The 23,708-nt window shown below is 36.2% G+C and overlaps 2 protein-coding genes across 3 annotated transcripts; both read left to right on the forward strand.

Annotated features, from left to right (window-relative positions):
• The first annotated feature begins 155 nt into the window (after nucleotides 1-155).
• tent2 (terminal nucleotidyltransferase 2) lies at nucleotides 156-7,994 on the forward strand. 2 transcript variants are annotated; one of them, XM_084115879.1, is made up of 15 exons: nucleotides 156-275; nucleotides 681-834; nucleotides 935-1,048; nucleotides 1,178-1,436; nucleotides 1,804-1,918; nucleotides 2,026-2,117; nucleotides 2,233-2,296; nucleotides 2,394-2,460; nucleotides 4,515-4,591; nucleotides 4,666-4,794; nucleotides 5,294-5,337; nucleotides 5,435-5,571; nucleotides 6,567-6,658; nucleotides 6,779-6,858; nucleotides 7,282-7,994. In XM_084115879.1, the coding sequence occupies exons 2-15, from the start codon at nucleotides 713-715 to the stop codon at nucleotides 7,354-7,356; spliced, it is 1,467 nt and encodes a 488-aa protein (XP_083972005.1). In that variant the 5' UTR covers nucleotides 156-275; nucleotides 681-712; the 3' UTR covers nucleotides 7,357-7,994. The 2 variants fall into 2 exon arrangements, with proteins under 2 accessions (XP_083972005.1, XP_083972006.1); XM_084115880.1 differs by having other exon boundaries at nucleotides 173-275; nucleotides 676-834.
• A 419-nt stretch (nucleotides 7,995-8,413) lies between these two features.
• On the forward strand, nucleotides 8,414-23,688 carry cmya5 (cardiomyopathy associated 5). Its single transcript, XM_084114480.1, has 13 exons — nucleotides 8,414-8,914; nucleotides 9,714-13,617; nucleotides 14,178-14,273; nucleotides 15,501-15,734; nucleotides 15,937-15,959; nucleotides 16,236-16,357; nucleotides 16,436-16,570; nucleotides 18,047-18,193; nucleotides 18,469-18,616; nucleotides 20,144-20,277; nucleotides 20,542-20,656; nucleotides 20,866-21,042; nucleotides 22,084-23,688. The coding sequence occupies exons 1-13, from the start codon at nucleotides 8,793-8,795 to the stop codon at nucleotides 22,334-22,336; spliced, it is 5,610 nt and encodes a 1,869-aa protein (XP_083970606.1). The 5' UTR covers nucleotides 8,414-8,792; the 3' UTR covers nucleotides 22,337-23,688.
• Nucleotides 23,689-23,708: the final 20 nt, after the last annotated feature.

Raw genomic sequence — 23,708 nt, forward strand, 5'->3', positions numbered from 1 at the left:
AAACCAATGACAATTAGCCATCAGTGTTCACTTACAGATTAACTTCACGGCAGAACACATATATTCTTTTTTTAAACATAAACGATTTCATTAATTATATTTTAGTGTAGATTTAAGACATGTTTTTCCTACCACCCCATGTGTTGTCGCGCGGGACTTTTATTTTGAAAACACAGGCTCGCGTGCGCAATGACCCGGAAACAGAGGATATGGTGTTTTGATATTTTTATACACGCTTGTTCTTCTCTCTTTTACTAAACCTGCCTTCCACACTGGTGAGTTTCTTCAGTTATTATTACATAGAAGAATCGTATACAGTTATTATAAACATTTTACAGTTGGTCTTAAACAGTTAGCTAGCAAGCAAGCAAAGCTAGCAATTGCTATAATGTCTAGCGCTCGTCTGCTAACGTTAATCGGCTGTATGCTATAATTTATTTTTTGTTACTTACTTTAGTGATCGTTTTGGGACACCACGAAGATGTTAAAATCTCTCAATTAAAATTTTATCACGAGCCACTGTAAATGCAGTGATTTTCCACTGTCATTTGCTTGGGTGTCGTTAACTTAACGACGTTTTAACGGATAAAATGGTTAGAATAACAAATAGAATGCAATCTGTTTTCACACTGTTGTCAGACATCTGTTTATTTGTTGTGATATTGTTTGTGAAAGTGCAGGCAGTAGATTTTTGCTCTGGCTGAGGAGGAGGATGTTCCCTAGAGCTTATGTCTTCTCCCATAAAGATGGGCTATCTGAACATTTATTCCAGCACATTCTACCTCACACTGTGTCTCAGCAACGGAGAAATGAAGGCCATCTGAATGTAACAAAGTTAGTGAATATTCATTTGTGAAATGACATTGGTTGTGTGTTTGAAATTCTTCAGATATTCTGTGAATTCATTTGATTAATTCATTGTCTATCACCTTAGCTTCAGTGGTCCACCAATGAATGTTCCTCGTTTGATTCCAACTTACCAACGGACACCAGTGGAACTGCCGGATGTCCATTGCAGTCCAAACAGAGTAACAGGAAGCAACAGAAAGTGAGCAGCGCTGTGGCATTTTGAACACGTGACCACAAACCACTGGAAATTCTTGTTGCTAATCTGTATTTCAATCAATGGGACGTTTTAAATTCTCTGCCTTAAGCAGCATGTCTTTTACTGTGCCAGGAGAAGGAGACACAATCACAGTGAGAATGACCTGAAGAAACAGCGCTTCAGTTCTCCGGGTCCTAGCAACCAGCCTGCCAGAAATGCCAACTTTGCCTCCCAACCGGTGGCTGGACCAGTGACGGGCAGAGACGCGTGTAATTCTTATATCAGTGTCCCCGCATACTCATCTCCCACCTCTAAACCAGGAGGCTGTGTGCCGTCTTTGAGAGAGGGATCCCATCAGAGCACCTTAAACCCATCGTCAGTCAATGATAAGGTGAATATGCAGATAAAAGCCATAAATTCTGACTGACTTACACACTTAAAACTAAAGGTCTTTATTGGCATTAATGCTTCCATGAAGAACATTTCCATGAAACCTTTCCATTGCACAAAAATTTATTTACAGTGAAAAGAGTTCTTTAGATTATTAAAATGTTCTCTACACTTAGAAAATAAGAACTGTTGACTGAAAGGTTCTTTTGGAAACCCAGAATGGTTCTTCAATGGCATCACTGTGAAAACCCTCTTTTGCAACCTTTATTTTTAAGAGTCTAGTCATATTACCTTTATTTGAGGCAAAGTGTAGAATAGAGAAGTACATTTATTTTTATAATATTATATTTATTGTTCTTTGCCCACAGCTAAGTCAGCAGATTCTCGACCTGTTTCATGCTTGTGAGCAACAGAGTGATGATCTGGAGAAGAAGGAAAATTGTCGAGCAGTGCTGCAGAGGGACATCCAGACAATCTTCCCAGGTACATTACACTCATTTTTGCAGAAATTATGATTGGGATCTTCTCTAGTCTTAGCGTTATGTGCGTTCTTCATGAAATTGAGCTGCTCTTCTCTACTTTTGGTATAGGTGCACGAATCTTCTTGGGCGGGTCATCTCTAAATGGCTTTGGTAGTCGCACCAGTGATGCTGATCTTTGTCTTGTCTTTGAAGAAGGAACTGTAAGTGTATTCTAGAGGACGGATGCTTTGTGTTTTTATTCTGTCCAAATGGTTTCTATACTAATTGTTCAGGCTTTACTGTCTTAGATTTAATTCTCTACATACTCCTCCGTAGGGAAACAACAGAACAGATGCGGTGTATGTTCTTAGTCTTGTGAGGAAATTGTTTTACCAACTGTGTAAGTGTTTTGCCATGAATTTGTCTAGATTAGTTTCACGTTCTATTCACAATGGCTTTGTTACGTTCACTAATATGGCATGATTGCTGTTTCACAGCTTACATTGAGAGGCCTCAGCTCATCAGAGCCAAAGTGCCCATTCTAAAGTTCAGGGACAGAGTCAGGTAAGCCCTTTAAACTTTTGTGTTGTATACATTACTGTTTAAACAATAGTTTTTAAAGGGTCATGAAACCCCCCCCCCTCTTTCAGCTCAAGTCTAGCTCACAATCTTTTTGAAAAATGCAACTTAAATGGGCGTGGTGGCCGTGAGAAGAAGGGAGGGGAGTGGGTGTGGTCAAAGCCCAAAGTGGCCCATGCATATCGACTGTCACTAAAAATCAGTGGTAAAACGTGAGGAAATGCTAGATTTTTTATAGCTGGCAAAGTTAAAGTCTAATGAAATACACTGACACCTTATTTTTGTCCTTTCAAAAGTAACTGAATGCCCTGCTACACATATTAACCTACTACAGTAATCATAATTCTATTTAAAACGTATAAATGTACATGCATATGTATAATTATGCCATTATAAAATATATATTTGTTTATATACACGCTATAAATGCATATATTTGAAAAGAATACATTTTCCGCTTAAAAAAAAAAAAGTTCCGTATAGCCTAGATCTACGCGCCCCCTAAACCCACATAATAAAGATGGACAGTGACATAAAAATTTGCACAAACTAAGCATACGTTCCATACAATTGAGGTATTATCGAAATATAAAAATTTTAATAACGAGTGATTATTTAATAAAAGGCAAGTAAAACGGTCAGGGTTACATTTTAGACACACACACACACCTCTGAAGCGAAAGGAAAAGTCCTTGGGACCGCATCACTCGCAAGACCGAAACCTGCATTGGTGTACAAGGTCGAAGTCCACCTTTGCACTGGAACTTTTGCACCACGAAAACAAACGCGCGTCCCATCATTGCCTCTCTCAAGTACTACGCGATATCACAGTTTGACATGTCTGTCTTTGGAAAGTTCCACGTGGTGTCATGAATAATTAAGAGGAAGTGTCTTCTCATTGGATAAGAAACTCAGTCATGAATAATTATGAGACACCGATGAGTCATCAAAGTACTATAGTGCTCTGTGACGTGGACACGATGAAGATTTTAAACCCGGAAGACGAAAATAGTGGAAAAAAACTAAAATTTAACCATTTTCCCCCTACTATTAAATCTAACAGATGCTAACATTGTCTTCAATGGTGTTCAACACACATACCTCTGTTAAAATCTCAGAAAATTTGGTTTAGGGTTTCATGACCCTTTAAAGAAATGTATACTTTCATTTAGCAAGGATGTATTAAATGGATAAAAAGTGACAGTAAAAACTTTTATATTTACAAAAAATTTCTATTTCAAATAAATGCTGTTCTTTTAAACTTTGTATTCATCAAAGAATACTGAAAATACCACCACCAACAACAAAAAACTTGATAATAATAAGAAATGTTTCTTGAGCACCAAATCAGCATATTAGAATGATTTCTGATGGACATGTATGGAAGCTTGTTTCCGCCACAGAATAAAACATTTTAAAAAGATAATTGTGACTTTTTATCTCAGATTTGCGAGTTTACATCTCGCAGTTCTGACTTTATTTCTAAGAATTGCGAGTCATTAAGTCAGAATTGCGAGATATAAACTCACAATTGCGAGAAATAAACTTGTAATTCTGACTTTTTTTTATATCTTGCAATTCTGACTTTATAACTCGCAATTGCGACTTTATATCATGCGATTCTGAGATAAAAAGTCTGAATTGTGAGATAAAAAGTCGCAATTACTTTTTACATTTTTTATTCTGTGGTGGAAACCAGCTTCCATTAATCATGTGCTACTGAATAAATGTTTTAAATATAATTAAATTGAAAATGGTTATTGTACAGTGTAATAATAGTTAACCGTTTTACTGTTCTATTGTATTTTTGAACGAATAAATGCAGCCTTGTTGAGCATAAGATGAACATTTAAAAAGTCTTACTTAACCCAAACTTTTGAACAGTAGTGTACTACATACAAAGAATGACAAAGACAAATGTAGCAGACAAACAGGTTTGGTTGTTTGCTGGGAAGTCATTAAAGACAATGTTATCTAAAAAAACAAAAGTTCAATACAACAGCTAACCACAGTTTTTCTGGAATTCTTTTGCATACCAGTGGTGTGGAGTTTGACTTGAACTTCAGCAACACTGTTGGTATCAGAAACACCTTCTTACTGCGGACGTATGCCTATGGTAAGTTCAGAATTGTGTCTAATTGAGATCTTTGTGAACATTTTTAATTGTTTCTGGTTTTGTATTCATTTCAGTTGAAAAACGTGTCCGTCCTATCATCCTTGTAATAAAGAAATGGGCCAATCACCACTGCATCAATGATGCCAGCCGAGGAACGCTGAGCAGCTACACACTGGTTCTTATGATCCTGCACTACCTTCAGAGTAAGTCTTTTTTGGGGGGAATTGTTAAGATATAATAGCCTGGTTCTACCAGACTCTCGTACATTTCATTTGTACAGAGAGTCTGGCCTCTCTCCATTGACAAGCGATAACTTCCTTGTAGGCGGGTACTCTGTTGAAGTTTAAAACTATTGGATCTGCCCAGAGTCACTCTAGATCTGCCATAACCAATCGCTAACCTTTGGTCGTGACGTAACCCTACAACTCAAACTAGCGCACGACCTCAACGTCATCGCTCTCAGCCACTCCCTCTGTTCGCTGATTGGACCGCCAAAAAAATGATCGGAGAAAACCAAAGAATACACCGAAATCCCAGACGTAGTACTGAAGGGAAATAAAATTGAGCGGAAGTACGCAGGAGGTCGGAGCCAGGCTAAAGATATAATGAACTAAACTATTATTATGAGTACCAAATCTGCAAACTTAGAAGCTTTCTTATGTTATGCTTTTGTTCTGTTCTAAATGTTTCTACCTCATATAGCCCTTCCCGAACCTGTCATTCCATGCCTCCAAAGGGATTATCCAGTGAGCAAATTATCTAATAAATTAATGAATGAATGAATTATGCATGCTTTTTTTTTTTTCCTGCTTTTTAAATTCTTGCTGAAACCACTTCTTGCAGGAATGCTTCAACCCTAAGATGGACATTCATCTTGTGCCGAGTGGACCAAGCAATATTCCGGCCTTTGTGTCTAAAAACCAGTCATCACTGGGAGACTTGCTCTTGGGTTTTCTGAAGTACTATGCCACTGTCTTCAAGTAAGCAACATTATTGATTTCATAGCACAAGTCAAACCTATATTTAGGGCAAAACAAGAAAACATTCTAAAAATATCCTTCACTAGTAAGCTATTAAATGCATGTGGAAATTAGTTTTAGTTCACGCATTTTGTATCCCACCTGATTTACTTTGTCGTCTTTGAATTTTTAGTGCAATTGCATAAGTGTCAATCAAATGCGTAATATTTCTTTTCTAGTTTACATAGCAGGTTAGATTCACCTGTTATAGACTGGGGCCAATGCTACTAACTAGGGGTGTAACAGTATATCGTATCACAATATATCGCAATACAAAAATGCAACAATATGTATCATGGATAGTGACAATATGTATCGTGGATAGTTCACCCAAAATAAAAATGACCCTGTGAGAACAATATATTATGTTGAATATAATGTATAATAATGGGGGAATATTAGCGGGTCCTGATAATGCTTATGTTATAAGTCTTATGTTACCAGTAAAAAGTGGCCTACATTATTTTAAATATATCTAGCCAGTGACAGAGTTCAAGCATATTCGTCTAAAATAATTCTGTATTTTCAGGTTCAGAATCATGAATATATTTATTCTGGTGTCACCATTGTCCAAACCCATTCATTTACACCCACAATGTTATATCAAATTTAGCATTTAATCAACAGTACATTTTTTTTCTTAACCTTTTATTATATGTCTTGGAGTATCGCAATAATATTGTATCGTGATATGTATCGAATCGTGAAATTAGGGTATCGTTACACCCCTACTGCTAACAAAAGCTAACCTAAATCTAAGCCACCTGCAAGGCTCCTGTTTCATGTCACTTTGCTAGATTGACAACAGCAGGTGAACCTCTGCCTTTCCCTGGTCCAGATGGCCTGCTCTAATGTTCATAACACTTGATATGTGCATGTGCTTCTTTGAATAAACAAGTCTGAATGCATTGACATTGACAAGCATGTCTTTACAGTTCATTGTGATGTTTCCACAGATGGGATAAGTGTGTGATCTCTGTGCGTGAGGCAAAAACTTTCCCCAAGAACCGCTGCCGAGATTGGAGAGATAAATTTGTCTGTGTCGAAGGTACACATTCACAGAATCTTTGTACATTATGCACTGAAAGAATATGCAAGTATAACAGTGGTTTATTGTTATTAACGTTTCTTTATCCCTTAGAACATGAATATTTATACTTTGTTTCAGAGCCATTTGATCGTACAAACACAGCCAGAGCCGTTCATGAGAAAATTAAGTTTGATGCCATTAAAGCAGAATTTACAGAGGTAAACCTTCTTATGTCAGTGTTAAAATATAAATATATGTTTAATATTAAAATATAATACATTTTTAATTATACATTTTTAATACATATGATAATCTAAATTTGGTAAAGTCGCAAATATAAGCATGTCAGTGTTATACGGTATAATATTTCATGTATTATGCCATATGTAGTTCTATAAAGGTTTCTCAAAGAGTGAAATCTGAAAAACAAGAGTCTTCTTGCAGTATATGCATTTATGCTCCATAATGCATGTTCTGTTTTAAGAAAGCAAAAGATGTCTTGAGGAATGGGGAAATAATGAACTGGAATGTGTAGTTACATTTGCAAAAATATTTTTTATCTTCTTATTCGTGAACAAACCTTTTGCAACAGCATTGAGTTCGTGTTTGGTAATGTAAGCTCTTTTATTGGTCATTTACAGTCCTACCAGGTTCTGCAGCTGAGAAAAGACCTCAACTGCATCCTGCCCCTCAAAAACACAAGACCAAAAAGATAGCAAGACTTTAGGCTGCCCCAGATAAGTAAGAATGAACATACAGAATGGATTAAACCTGGAGTCCCCAAATACCATCCTGACATTGTGAGAAGAAATGCTTTACTCTTTACAAGGGCTTTGGGATATACTGGACCTTTTGGAACGTGTTGAGCCAAATCCAATAAGCCGACGGGGATATAAGCAGTTCGACCCTGAGCATCAGTGTCTATGTTTGAGATGTACATGTTATGTAACGTCAGAGACTGAGCAATATCTTTTTCCCATATGGAATACAGTTTATATTCATTAAATAAATGTACTGTTGCAAAACATTCATTTTGTGAGCAATGTTTGGTTTATTAGCCAGTATAATCATTTTTCAGCTCACTGAAATAAATTAAAGCAGAAAAATAGTCCTAATCTTGCTTTATGCACAACTTTTCTGTCTTTCTGATATTTGTTTTCCTCAAAAACCCCAAATTGTTAAAAAAAAAAAAAAAAAAAAAAAAACAATAAAAAAAAATGTTCCTGGCAATTTACTACTTTTACCTGAACATTTACAGTGTTGGGTTTTCTGTTTATGTTCTGCCATGTTTGTATAGTTGTATATGTACAGTCTTTTAAATGTTTATTTAAATAATTAAAATATCACTATGGAATTGTATTTTGCCTTTTGTCTCTAATTTAGTGTTCTTCTATTTCTCTTTTTTTTTGCTATTGTTAAATTCAAATCGAGAAATGAGAAAGCGATTTTATGTAGAACTGGTAAAACCTCTACATTTCCTTATTTTAAGGTAAATTCTTTTTATGACCAAATCAGAATACATATTCAATATGTTCAGAGAATTGTATTGGTCATTTGAGTACTTTTGAACTGGATAGGTTTCTGCGTGGAGCAGTTTAGTAGCTTGCAGTAACACTTTCAACGGCTAGTAAATGTGATTTACGTTTTGAATGTAGTGCAGCATCCATTAATGGGTTATTATTCTCGATTCATAGCATATGAGTTTAAGAACGTTGATATGGCTGCTTGGGGGGTTAGAGAGTAAAATTAGCACAGCCAAAGGAAACTGACACTACGGTGGCCTGAGTCCTCCACTCCTGTCCCTCATGGACATGGCGGTGTTCTCTGCGTGTCATATTACAGGGGACACCGCCACTGTAGTTTCATGCAAGCTTACTGTTCTGGACATGGCCAACGATGTGCTACTGCTTAGAAGTTGACAAAGGAAATGAAATATATTGGACAATATCCTTAACTCTGGCTTCAAAGAACAGGGACAACGGCGACTGTTTTCCAAGTGCGCAGCCTTGAGTACAGGAATATTTGTAATCTATTTACAGCAGCCGCTGAGTAAGACGAACTGCACCCAACGAGACATGATCCCAACACGAAGCTGTACTAGCCAAGACCGTTTATTATTTTAAAATAACACCAACATATTTCGATTATCAAAATGGATCGTGCTGTGAAAGGGGAATGTGAGGGGGCAGAGCCAGAGATAGTGGAATTGCGGGACGTGGGGCCAGGAATAATCAAAATCGACGACGAAGATGAGATTGAGGAACTTCATAAAAGGTAGTTTGCCACGGGCGTCTTATAGTTATAAAATTTGGGATTAATGATGTTTTCTCCTAGGTCTTTATATGAATGTTCTTTCCCTCATTGTCACCACCTAATTTGGGTGATTAACACCCAAAAGGTTTGAACAAAAAGTTACACAAAAATACTCTTTTTGCGTATTAAATACGTTTATTTATTTTTGTAAATATACAATATATTCGCAAACATTTTGCAAAAAAAGTTTGCAAACTTATTATTTATTTTTATTAAAAAAATATATGTTCAGTTTTTGATAGGTGTTGAAAAAATCCACTCTCAAGTCTGTAATAAGCAGATATTCTATCTCCTGCATGCTTCCTTCTACTAATTGTTTTTAACTTCAAACATAACTGATGCTTTACCCAAAAATTTTATTCTGTCATCATTTACTCAACCTCAAGTTGTTCTAAACCTGTATGAATTTCTGTCTTCTGCTGAACACAAAAGAAGATATTTTGAAGAATATGGGTAACCAAACAGTTGATGGGCCCCATTGACTTCCATAGTATGGGGAAAAAAATACTATGGAAGTCAATGAGGTCCATAAACTGTTTAGTTACCGACAATCTTCAAAATATATTTTCATGGTTTAGAACAACTTGAGGGTGAGTAGCCTAAATGATGACTGAATTTTCATATTTGGGTGAACTATCCCTTTAACTTCCAAACATCATTAGTTAAGCACTAACAAGGTTACAATATCTGCCATAGACTGCAGTATTCTATACTACATTGCTTTGTTGAACCATACCTGTTTCTAAATCTTTTTGTTTAGTTTAAAGGAAGTTATGCAGGATCCATCAGTGAAGCCTAAACTCCAGTGTCTGATGGTTGACCCATCCTTCTCTATGGTGACGGTACAGAGCGAGGACAGTGGGATAGTATGGGAGACGGCTTCCAGTAGATGCTCAACTCCATGGGCTTCAGAAGGAAGCTCTCCATCTGAACAATACAGCATGGAAGGTTCTGGAACACAGGGGAATATTGTGATCATAATGGATGAAGACAGAATAAAGAGGAAAAAAACAAGCAGCAGAGGCAAGCTGGGTGACAGGTTTAAAAAGCCAAGCTCCAGACTGCCAAAAAGTCGGATAGGTGAGGAAAGACCGGCAATGATTGAGGTGTCAGTGCCGAATATCAGGTCTGAAAGCAATGAGGATAGTATGTCTGCTGGAAGCAAGGATCAAGATCTTTTTAGTTTGATATCAGATGGTTTTGAAATACTCAATATTGTTGTACCATCAAAGCTTTCTACAGTAGATGAGGAAGATAGCACTGAACTGGTGGAGAATTTAGCCTACTTGGATGATACCCCAAAGATAAAATCCAAACATAAGCATGAACCTGTAGCTACAAACAGTTGTCCTGTGAAGATAGACATTGAGGAAATAAAGCAAAATGAAAGCTTGAAGGATTCATCCCAGATCTTTGCTGACAAACAGCACAAAAAGGATGAAACTCATATGGACTACCTTGAAAAATTCACACTGTTAGATGAGCAGGCACCTAGTGATGGCACTACACTGATGGAAAAACTTGAACCAGAAGTGACTGTCCAGCCGGAGGAACCTCAAGAGAAACTCGAGGAACCAAAAGTAGATGAAGCTGTTGATGATGATTCCTTTGTATTCATCAGTGATGTTGAAATTGCAGATGAGCATCTTGACGAAGTGTTTTATGGAAATAATTTGAATGCAGAGCCTCCCCAAGAGTGTGAGGGCAGAGTTGGAAGTACAGCAAAAGAGAGCTCTAAATCTCTTAAAGAGAGTGGATCAGTCTTATTTGGGAGTCAGGAATGCATCCTCACACCTGTATACCTCCCTACCGGACCACCAAAGATCATAGATCTTGTCCTTCTTGAGGAACCACGAGCAATGTCCTTCCATTACTCAGACCTTTATGAGGACTCAGTAGGAGACCGGAAGAAAGAAGACGACTTCTCAGATACGGAAAGTGTTGTTTCAGAACGGTCTTTCAAACGGAGATACTCTGATTCTGATGATGCAGATGGATATCTGGAGAAATTCATACTGAAGGATGAAACACCAGTGGTTGCTAATGTACCTGAGACCAAAGAGAAGGAAGATGGGGGGAAATTAGCATGGTCACAAAGTAAATTTGAACTCACTGGATGTTTAGATAGAGCACAAGAAGAAAATGATGAAGTAACTGTCGATCAACCATGTGTGCAAGATAAAATTGTAGGTGAAGCACAGTGTGAGTCCACAGGGTGTTGTTCAGATGGACACTGTGCTCCAGAAATCCAACCAAAGGTGGAAATTATCATTACAGGAACGGTCACATCAGACGACCTGGTTGCGAAGCATAGTAGGGAAAATGAAAAGCAATGTGATGTCACTGTCATTATCAAGGACAGTATCACAACTAAAGGTGACCTCAGTGACACACAACCTCAAATGGATCAAGTCCTTGAGCCAGAATGCAAAACCACCAGTGAAGTAGATCGCAGTGGACAGGAACAAATAAGTCTGACTGCTCATATTCAAGTGCCTGGGGGGTTAGTGCATGAAGATGTTATTAAAACTAAAGATGAATTTAAAATGTCTGTAACAAAGAGCTGTGAGAAAATTCAGTCCGATATACCACATGCTGTTGAAAACATTGGTGTTTCTGAGGGCAGTGTGGATAGACGTCATGAAGTAGCTGATGCCATTGCTGACATTCAGGAAACAATTACTATTACTAAAAATGACGAAGTAGAGAATAATAAAACCAAGACACAAGGCAAAATTTTAGAGCAAAATCTTTCCTCAGGGGTCGATAAACTCATTACCGAAATATTAAAAAGAGAAGAACCAGAAATAATTTCTCAGAGGGTTGTCATTCTCAAAGAACCTCTGTTAGATAAAACAGAACCTCCAAAAACTGAAGAACCTTCAAAAGTAGAGAAAGAAGTCAAGCCTTTAGAAGAGACTGAAACAATGACAACAGATGCTACTGAAGTTAAACTTTCTGCAAAATCTTTAGAAAATGACTCTCAAGTCCATGAAAAAGGAGAAATACTTGCTGTGATTGAGAATAAAGTGAGTGAAGGTATAATTCCCAAGAAGGAAAAACAAGAGCAAGTAATTGACAAAATTGGTGCAGTGCAAGAGGTTGAGGCTCATATTGGTACAACAGAACCTCCAAAAACTGAAGAACCTTCAAAAGTAGAGAAAGAAGTCAAGCCTTTAGAAGAGACTGAAACAATTACAACAGATGCTACTGAAGTTAAACTTTCTGCAAAATCTTTAGAAAATGACTCTCAAGTCCATGAAAATGGAGAAATACTTGCTGTGATTGAGAATAAAGTGAGTGAAGGTATAATTCCCAAGAAGGAAAAACAAGAGCAAGTAATTGACAAAATTGGTGCAGCGCAAGAGGTTGAGGCTCATATTGGTACAACAGATGTGTTAACAGAAATTGAAATAAAGCCAGACTCTAAATGTACTTCTATTCAGAGCTCAACAGAGCAGTCACATCCAAGTGAAACAGATACAGCAAACATTGAGCTTCAGACTAAACCTGAGATTACAAGCGAGGAGAAAATGTATCCAGAATTACACAATGAATTCATAGCAACAAACAAGAAAGCCAAAGAGGGCACAGGTACAGATAGGCCTATAAATGAGGCACCATTGCTTGAGCAAAGGCTGGAAAAGCAAAAAGAACATGTTGACATACCAAAGATTGAAGAACCTGTGGTTACAGAAAAACATGAAAAAGTTGAGGAAATCAAGGTGGATGTTACAGAGGAAGCAAATGAGAAGGTTGACACCACAAGTGAGCCCGTTCAGGACGAGATACCTTCTGAGAAAAGAGTGACAACAGAGATGAATCAAATGATTAATTCAAGGCAAGAATATAGTATATTGTTAGCTAATGACATGGAGGCATTTGCTCGAGAAAGCACGGAAGAGATAAAAGTAACAGACAACGTAGAGGACTTACCAAAAGTAAGACTGTCAGCTGTTGTACCAACAAAGGAGAAACAGGTAGAAGAATATAGTGAAATAAATGATGTGACCGTAATAACCAGAGAGATCCCAGTGAAAGAATCAGCCATTAGTCGGACAGATATTGAGAATAAGTTGTTACCTCTAACATTAACAAAAACATTAGAGGAAGGAAAGAAAACACAGATTGAAGATATAACAGACCTACCAGAGCCCATTTCACATCCTCCAGTTGATGAAGATGACCCCTCAGCAATGAGAGTCTCACCTTTAGAGCCAGAGGATAGTGACAAAATGTATGAAGATATACATAGAGGAGGAAGCCTAAGTAGGGATAAAGGTGTCTTCTCACAATTGCGAAGTTTTACACCTCAAGAGGACCTGTCGGCCTTGAGCTGCGACCCAGATGTGCAGCAGGAAATTGCAGAGGAACTTGGTTATGAGATGGTCACCGAACAAGAGGCAAGACAGTCTGAACAAGCTCTAGCTGAGGATGGGCACTGTGAACAAGTTCGACTGTCAGATCAAACTCTGGAAAAAGGCTTTGAATTTGTTGAGGATTTGGATATTGCACAAATGGCGGAATATGAACATCAAGAGGAACTTGAAATTCAACCAATGGATGCGTTCTGCCTTGTTTGCCGTTGTCCAGTACTGCTGAGTGAGGCTGAGCATCAAAACCATGAGATGGCCTCTTTGGATGAGGCCTATGACAGTGTTAAGGTAAGTTAAGCTCCCTGTGCTTTGAAAGAGTGTGCTAAGACATGATTTCCTGACATCAGCTTGACATCTGATCTTTCACTGCTGGCCTGTTTGGAGAGCTTGTCACTGATTACCAATGTGTTTACAGAAGGACTCATCCAGTGTCTAATATAACCAAATGACAAAAAACACATAATCAGTTGTTAAAACCATTTAATTTAAAACCATATTTGTTGACTTCACAAGAATATTTGAGTATAAATCAGGTTGAGACAATGAGAGATTATTTACTTTATTGGCCTTTGACAGCATTCATAACAGATGAGTCAGAACCGACTGACTCATAGCAAGAGCTGAAAGTAGACATCTGTTTCCATGATGTAGTTTATTCCAGGACTGCACCAATGTGATTTGATATTTGCAAGTAGGAAAAATACAAAGGAAAAAAATAAAATTTTGAGTTTGTGCTCAACCGTTCAATATAAATGTTAATTATTTTGTGTAATTTGCATTGTGTTCTGCACCTCAAAATATTTCATGTTGTCTGTCTAATGTAACTTTCTATGTGATTTTTTTTTCAGAATCAGCTAAGTGAACTGATATCAGTTTTACAAGGAAGATCAGAGAATATTGAAGACTTTGTATCTGAGCTTGAACTGGCATACAACACAGTGGAGGTATTTTCATTATTATGCATTCATTTACACATACGGAACATATCCTGTACCGAATGTTGTTTTAGATCTGTTGGCTATAAAGACAATCCCATAGACTTATATTTGGGTCAATGACATGACATGCATATTTTTGTGTCCAAGTGCATTATTTCCTTATAAATAATGTGATAAATTCTTGACATATATCACTTTATACTATAAAATCTATTTAGTTTGCATTCATTTTTAGTAGTTTATAAAATATTATTATTTATGTTTTGTTATCTTAAACCCCCAAATGTCAGGTCGATTACATCGATTACAGTGTATCTAACCAATAAATTGCACTGTAGCCTATTCCAGTTCCCATGTTCCGAATGTGATGATGTGATTTATTCAGATTTTGATCAATTTACTACTTTTACTTCAATAGAGACTGATGACTAAAACACTTGTATTTGTATTTTATTTTTTTATATGCAATTGAAATGTAAAAATGTTTTATCCCTGTCATTATTAATGTTGTCAGGTGACATAACTTATCTTCATCAGGTGGTACAACCATGTAAATTCTTGATTTAAACCAACTAATTGGTCAAAGTGAACAAATGGCTGAAAACTAGATTGTAAATAGTATTTAATGCATTTACCGGTATACTTATATGATTATTTTTCTGTCTTAAAAGTAAAATTGGATGCTAAAGATACTAAATACCTGGCCACTAGAATGAAATAATTATAAATTAATATGAATAAAAACAACCACAAAATAGTAATGAGTTAGGCACTGTAGACACTCTGGGTTACTTAAGATTTCACAGGAATATATATATATATATTTACAAATATTTGGTTGTAGCACCTGAGTAAAAAAAAAAAATCCAAAAATGAATTTTAACACATTAAACGCATTGTTCCTAACTCAAAAATATGCATTGCATCAATTTTGCATGAATAAGCATTACATCAAAAAAAAAAAGAAAAAAAAAAAGGAAAAAAGCCACATCTAGAGAGCAAAAGATCATACACATCAGGTCAAAATGGTTGTGACTGCCCTGGAAAATGAGTAGCAATGTCCTGGCAACCACCCACAGAACTTAGCATCATGAAGGTGAATATTGCTCTCCCAAAAATGTGGAGTGAGAGTTTTGTAGTGCTTACGTTAGTGCACTGTCAGCTTGGGGGTGCTATTAAGGTGAGAAAAGTTACTGAGAACTAATGTGTAGCTTTATTGTGCTGTTCCCGCAGGAGAACTTTAATGATTGTGAGAAGATCATAAAGGAGCACAATGAGGAGGTGGTGAAGCTGGTGATGGATCAGTATAATGAGATGTCTCAGGCCATGGAGGAGGAGAAAAAGGCCAAACTGGAGCAGCTGTACGACCAGATTGTGTCGTTCCAGGAGAATATCGACAAGGCCAAGGAGACTATGGAGATGACGGCTAAGGAGGAGGAAGAGACGGACCCACTCAAGTTTCTCTCTGTGAGGCTTTCCTCATTTGTGTGTTAGTTACTCACTTAAAGTAGGTCACGCATTAAGATTAGTATTAATGTATTGATTTTGTCCAAGGCCATAGTTGCTTTGGGAAGCATTTTTAAAGTGCTTAGCTAAGATTTGTTAAGAGAGATGAACTATCTAGAATGGATATTTTAGTCTAATCAAGCTATTTTTCACCCCTTTTCAGTCATCAAAAGATATCAATATGAGGTAACTGAATGGCTTGAATTTATGTTGCATCCAATGTTTTTCCTAACATCGAATGCTAATTACAATACTTCAAAAATGATCTGCATATTAAATTAATCCGAATAAAAGCTTGATGAAGCTGAAGTTTTAATAGCCTTGTTGAGTTTGGTGTGTTCAAAACAATGTTTAAATCAAGTGTTTGTAGCCTTTAAATTAATAGAAATCAAATAATTTACAAAATGGGGTTTTTACACATGAAAATGTGTAATTTATTAATTCCATTTATTTTTTAATTAGGTTGAATACAGCTTTGGAATCCACCATGTCACTTGAACTTGGTCCACGAGGGCTGCTGGTTTTTGAGGACTATGCCAAGGGCAAATCAGGCAATGAGAGGAAAAACAGACAAGCCATTCCAGGTGCGCCTCAGCTAAGATTTCCATTGCAGATAAACACCCTTCACGTTTTGCTGACTTGAATTATCACTCATTTTGTAGTGCCTCAAAACCCACATCTCCAGCCTCAAGAGGCCAATTCTGCAACCAGCACTTCCGTCACTGTGTATTGGAGAGTCAATGAGGATGATATTATTGACTGCTTCCAAGTCTACTGCATGGAAGAGCCACAAGGAGGTAAGACTAGAGGGGAGAGCAGGGTTTTAACATCCGTACTGAAAACAGATAATACACTACAGTTCAAACGTTTGGGGTTGGTAAGATTTTTTTAAAAGAAGTCTCTAATGTTTTTTCCTGTGATGGCAAAGTTGAATTTTCAGCAGCCATTTTCAAGATTCTGTGATGAATATATATATAAAAAATAGTATTATCTTAAATAAAAATAAATTAATAACATAAATGTTTTTACTGTCACTTATAATCAATTTAATGCATCCATGCTGAATGAAAGTATTCATTTCTTAAAAAAAAAAAAAAATCTTACTGACCCCAAACTTTTGATTTGAATGTTATATATAGTCAGTGCTGGGTAGTAACTGATTATATGTAATCTGGATTACATAATCGGATTCCTAAAATTAAATGTCTGTAATTAGATTAAATTACATTTTAAAATACATGTAATCAGACCACAGTTACTTTTTGTTGATTACATTTACGAATCAGAATTAAATGATTCTTCCTTATTCTCCTAATTTTATCTTTTAAATGTTTCATTTAAAAAAAAAAATCCTATTGCTTGTAAACTGTATGTTTGGAAAGTCTTCTATTTTGGAATAGTCTTCTAGTTTTGTGGAATTGCACACACAAGAATGGCCACTAGTTAGGCAGCTATAATTACAAGGAAAATTGAGAGGCCACATAAACAAGTACAATATTTTTTAGTAAGTGTTTTATTTTTTATTTTAATTTTAATTTAAGATTTTCGATATTTAATTCATTATTAGCTTTTCAATAATATATGAAAACCTGACGTATTTTTAGTGCACTTCACATTGTTGCTAACATTATTGTTGCTAGCATTATTATATCAATATGCTACAATATTATTATATTCAAATCAATGTGATAAATGAGTTAGCTCAAAAGTAGTCAGAAAGTAATTAGATTATATTACCTAAAATGTGTAATGTAATAGATTATGTTACTAACTGCAGTTTTCATCATGCAATTTGTATTCAGCAATGGATTACAGTTTGTAAGTAATCTACCCAGCACTGTATATATTATAGAATGGCATATATTCTTAATATTTTTACTTTGTCAGTTACTATTACTATGTTACTATTATCAATATAAAACATCCTTGCAATTGTTGGTTAAATGCTTAAACTGTTAAAATCATTTACTCACCATCATGTCGCCAAATCTATATTACTTACTTTCTTCTGTGGAACATAAAAGAAGATATTTAGAAAAAGTCAATGGGTCCAGTGTTGTTTTGGACTGCACTGACTTTCATTTTATAGATAAAATCAGTTGAAACATTGTTCGAAATATAGTTTTAAGCACAAACTATCCCTTTAACATTCACACAATTTTTTTTTCAATCTGACAGTACTACAAACACTTATTAGTAAAAGTATGTCAAAGGGATGCTCAGATGAGCCACATGCTTCAGTTAAAGTGTGTTAAATGTAATTGAATCTGCAGCTATCTCAGAGGAGTACAGGGTGACTGTGAAGGAGAGCTACTGTAATCTAGAAGAGCTGGAACCGGATAAGTGTTATAAAGTGTGGGTGATGGCGGTGAACTACACAGGCTGCAGCATGCCGAGTGAGAGACTGCCCTTCAGAACCGGTTAGTTACTCTCTGTGCAAATCCCCTCTGACTCGCATGATGTTTGTGAGAGCAAGAGATCATGCTGTGTGTCATAATATACTGTATCAATACATAATGAGATGACCATGTAGAGCCTCTTTACAAGATCACTGACATGGAACGCGAATTCCACAGTGTATGTGTTTTCAATCCAGATTAAATATGGTTCACATATTCACATTTAGCTAAATAAACTTGGGATTATCTGTTAGTCAGTGTCTGAAAAGTAACTCAGTTCACCGTGTTCTCTCTAGCCCCCTCCGTCCCGGTGATCCAGACAGAACAGTGCACAGTGCTGTGGGACACGGCCACGCTGCGTTGGAGCTCCGTTCAGCCCAGTGCTGTAGACTGCTTCACACTGGAGTATTGCCGCCAGTATGCATGCGAGAGAGAGGGACTCAGGTACAGTTAACCAGCCCTCTGTACAAGCAGAAACAGCACTAGGGGTCAAGAGAAAACCATCTTTTTTTCATGTTTTGTTAATTAGTGTTATGGTAACTTTTTTTTTATTTTAAAGTTCCAATGAAATGATAAAAAATATATATATATATTATATTATATTATATTATCCCACCTTCCAAAAAGCGCAATGTGCTCTGATTGGTCGGCTGGACCAGTGTGTTGTGATTGGTCAACCACTTTGAGCAGGTTTTGGAAATTTTTTACACCCTTTACCATAACCATGTCTAAATCCGAAATCGCCCCCTAAACCCTCATTCACTATTACCTACATTAGCCCACTAATACTGTTCACTTGAAGGAGTGAATGAAAAGGAGGGAGCGAATTCGGACAGCCGTTGAGCGAACATCGGTTTGTACGCTCGTTATTGCGGTGCAATGTGGGATTGAATAAGTGCACTCAATAACGTTCACTATGCTTTCGGACACCACTACAAATGACTGTCCCCTCAAATAACGCCCTATTTGAGGGTATATGGGCGAATTCGGATTCAGTCCATGAGTTTCAACAGGCCTCGCCCACTTTTTTTGCATATGCTTTGGGCGGGAATTATTTAAAAGAGGGATACTGTGATGTGTATGTTTTTGGAAGAAAACTCAAGACAACAATCGAGGCTTTTCAGAGAGTTCAGAAACAGTGCTTACTGATGTAGAAAATAACTCCCTTTGGAGTGGACTTTGTGCTTTGTAACTTTGCAGACTGTTTTTATGCTCAAACAGCAATAAACAGAGTAAATAAAGTTGGAAATGTAAAAAAGCTTAATAGGACCTCTTTAATCAAAAAAAATTAACGAGCAGCCATTTCTTTCAGCTATTTCGTCACATTAGTGAAGAAAAATTGGTCACAATTTCCAGTTTATTCTGACTTTATTGGTGAAATGTATATTTTACATTTTTTTACACCAAACGTCTTCTCTATGGTATTAAATATACTGGTCCCACTTTATATTAAGTGGCTTTAAGTACTATGTACTTACATTGAAATTAATAAGTTGATACAATGTACTTATTATGTAACTACATGTTTTTACATTGTACTTACATTTTAAAAATTCCTGCATGTAATTACAGCTGTAATTAATTTATGTAATTACATTTGTAATTACACAGTTGACCCTTCCCTTACACCTTAGACCTACCCAATCCACCACACCTGTCCCTAACCTTACCCGTATCACACCTCAATAGCAGCAAAAGTGTTTTACAATACAGCATGAACACAATAAGTACATTGTACTTATTTTTTGATGTAAGTACATAGTACTTAACGCCACTTAATATAAAGTGGGACCAATATACTCATTAATTGCCATCAGTAGCATTTAATGTTAATGTTTAATGTATCATATTTCACTAAGAGCTTGTACACTGAATCCATTGAACACAGTTTCCCATGATTCCTCAAGGGTGCACATCAGAGCATTACAGAGGGTAAACTGCACTTATTGAAAACAGTCTCTCCATACACAGATCCATATCAGGGATAAAAGGCTATGAGCAGAGGGTCCTCCTTCAGCCCAATGAAAATTACCTCTTCTACATCAAATCAGTGAATGCCGGAGGAGCCAGTGAGCAGAGCGAGGCGGCCCTTATCTCAACCAGAGGTCAGATTCACCGCTATTACATCATCTTCATCATCTTAAGTCGCGAGTTTTCATGGGCGAAATCCAGTCATTGCAATAGGAATCCATGCAAATTTTGTGTGAGGGTGAAAGATTTCCCGATTTTTAAAGTTGGTCAAATGGATTCGCAAACACCTTTAGACAAACACCTTTAGTTAGTTGGACAGCATCACAATTGTAACAAAATTCTTACATTTTATTTGTGTTTTTTTTTTTGGTGACTAGTGAATGTTGTTATTTGTTAAGGTACAAGGTTCCGCTTCCTCAGTGAAACGGCCAACTCGGTGCTGGAGGTTTCAGAGGACAGGAACTCGGTAGAATACCCCCAAGACACCTACAGTAAAATGTCCTCAATCATAGAGTAAGTACCTCAGTGCAATTTATCACCATTACAAATCTACCACTGTAGATACATAGTTTTATGCAGAAAAAACAACCATTTATTGTCAAATTGCACAACATATGCTGTTCATGTTTTGGTTTCAGATTTGTGATCCACCACATACTGTTTCACAAATGTTTTAAGTTGCAGCAAATGCATGTTCTCTTTTTTTTGGCACTTGTTCCTAGATGTCCAGCTGTTATGGGTGAGCTTTTGCCTTCTCTTGGATATTACTACTGGGAGACAGAGGTGTCGAGGTGCAAAGCCTACCGCATCGGTGTCGCATATCAAACTGTATCACTAACCAGCACACTGGGGGAGAACAGGGCCTCCTGGTGTCTGCACTGTGTACCTACATCTATAAGGTATACCATTCATGTGATGTAGTTGCATGTATTTGTTCATGTGTTCCATTATTCCAAAAAGGATTAGATACAAAGGTCATTTTGAACAGTAACATTTAAAAGTCTTTCCAGCAGAATTTTTTTGTTTTCTTTTTAGAAAATAATTTTCAGTTTAAATAAACTGGTTTATTAAATATTTAAATAACTTAAGTATCTTATATAAGCTGGTAGGACATTTGGAGCTGCATTCCAAACTGTGGAAACACTGTAATTAAGGCTTTTTGGCAATCAGGGAGGTAAATTAACTTGAGCCTTCAAATAATTCAATTAAATCTGTTCTCTCATTAAAAAAGTTGTCTCAGTTTTCCATTAAATACGTATTTGAAGTCTTGTGTAGGCCTACTTCTAAAAATCCCAGGTCCACTACTATGAAGGTACTGTATATTGTGTATGATGTTAGAGGGTCCTGTCAAATCCCAGCCATTGGGAGTACATCTGCACAAAATGTGAGCACAATAGATGCTTTTCAATCAAATCAGATTTTTTTTTTTATTGACAACACTGTAAAGTGTTGAACTTTAAAGGTAAAATAAGTCATTTTCCCCAAAGGTTTACACTTAGAAAAGTGACGTACCTGTACATCTGAGATAAAGACTGCAGCCATTTCGGTTCTAGAATAAATGGATGAAAAAAAAAGAAAAAAGAAATCTGAAAAGGGTATTTATGGAATCAATGTTCACATTGCATATCCACTACCATTCAAAATAGATTTTTTATGTTTTTGAAAGAAGTCTCTCAAGGCTGCATTTATTTGATCAAAAATACAGTAAAACTGTAATGTTGTGTTGTGTTACTGTCATTTATTTCTGTGATGGCAAAACTGAATTTTCAGCATCATTACTCCAGTCTTCACTGTCATATGATCCTTCAGAAATCATTCTAATACTGTATGCTGATTTGATCCATGATGCAACAATTATTTTTTTTCTTTCAGGATTCTTTGAATAGAAAGTTTATTATTTGATATATTGAATGTGTTGTATTAACCCGTGTTCTCTCCAGCTGCAGATTTGAACTACTTCATGACCGTGTGGAGTCTGACATCTTTGTTGTGGACATGCCTGCGCGGATCGGCACTCTGCTGGACTACAGCCAGGGTCGGCTCTTCTTCTTCAATGCTCAGAACGGGCAGCTCTTGGGCACTTTTCAGCACACTTTCACAGAGCCCTGCCACCCTGTGTTTGTCCTTGAGCAGCCGGGGAAGCTAGAGCTGAAAATGACCATGGAGGTGCCGGAGTTTGTTAAGCACTGCTAGTTTACATGACTCAGTGCTCTGGGTTTGGTTGTGCGACAGTAAATTAATCAAGTGAATCTTTCTAAATAGGAAATGAAACCATATTGTGCTGTCACGTGAAAAGTTGCTCAGTTTATTGATATGGTGTGACTGAAGAGATTATGAGAAATGTTACGTTTTGTGAAAGGAAGGACTGTTTTTGAAGCTGTGCTTTTAAATCCCTCCAGAAACTAGTTTTGTGGAGCTGTTGCGTTGTTTTTGTATATATTAAACAGAAAGTGCATGCGACCAGTTTTGTTGCTTGTCATATATGATGCACCCCTGGATCACTTGATGTGCAGACATTTATATTCAGTGTCAGTGTATTTATTTTTGGAAGCTACAGAGAAACAGATTTTGGCAAAGCTAATAATAGACTTTCATAGCTGAATTCTCCCTCATATATTTCTGTGGCTTAGTTTATTTTCATGATTTGGTAGGAAAAAGGTTATTTCCCTTTTCTATTTAAAATTGTTGCTGGATCTTACTTACTCAAAACTAACCAAAGGTAAAAGTGCAGTAAAGTGAATAGACTGATTTTAGTTTTCACTTACAATGGATAATTTGAGTATCATGGGTGTATTTTTTAATTTATTTATTGTAATTTTTCACTCTGAAAGCTCCGCTATCAAGTCAAAATCAACACTTGCATAAGAGAAAATAAATTTTAACCATATTTCTTATCTTTAATGGCTGCATACTGTAGGGATTTATTGCACTTTGTTTTGTAAATTATTCTTTCAAATTTTTCAATTTCAGTGTTGTTGAATAAGTTAGTAGTGGTATAAATTAGTCTACTTGTGTATTTATTTGTATTTCTGAGAATGACTGGATTGATTTAAAAGTTTAACCATTAGAAATGTTTTAATAAACAAAGAATTAAGCTCATAGATTAAATAAGATTATATATGAATTATATATACTGTATATCGTTCAAAAGTTTGGTATCTGTAAGAATTTTATTTTTTAATGTTTTTGAAATGTCTCATGTTGAACTTATTTGATCAAAATTACAGCAAAATCCATAATATTGTGAAATATTATTACAATTTAAAATAACCGTTTTCTATTTTAATATATTCAAATGGCAAAGCAGTCATTACTCCAGTCTTCAATGTCACATGATCCTTCAGAAATCATTCTAAAATGCTGATTTGCTGCTCAAGAAACATTTCTTATTAGTATCAGTGTTGAAAACAGTTGTGCTGGTAATTTTATTGGGAAAGTGTGATGTTTTTTTCCAGGATTTTTTGGATGAAAATAAAATTCTAAAGAACAGCATTTATTTGATTGTAAAGATGTATAAATAAAAGTATAAAAAAAATCATACTGACCCCATATATATATATATATT

The sequence above is a fragment of the Abramis brama genome, assembly GCF_963993115.1.
Source record: "Abramis brama genome assembly, chromosome: 5".
Classification (NCBI taxonomy): domain Eukaryota; kingdom Metazoa; phylum Chordata; class Actinopteri; order Cypriniformes; family Leuciscidae; genus Abramis; species Abramis brama.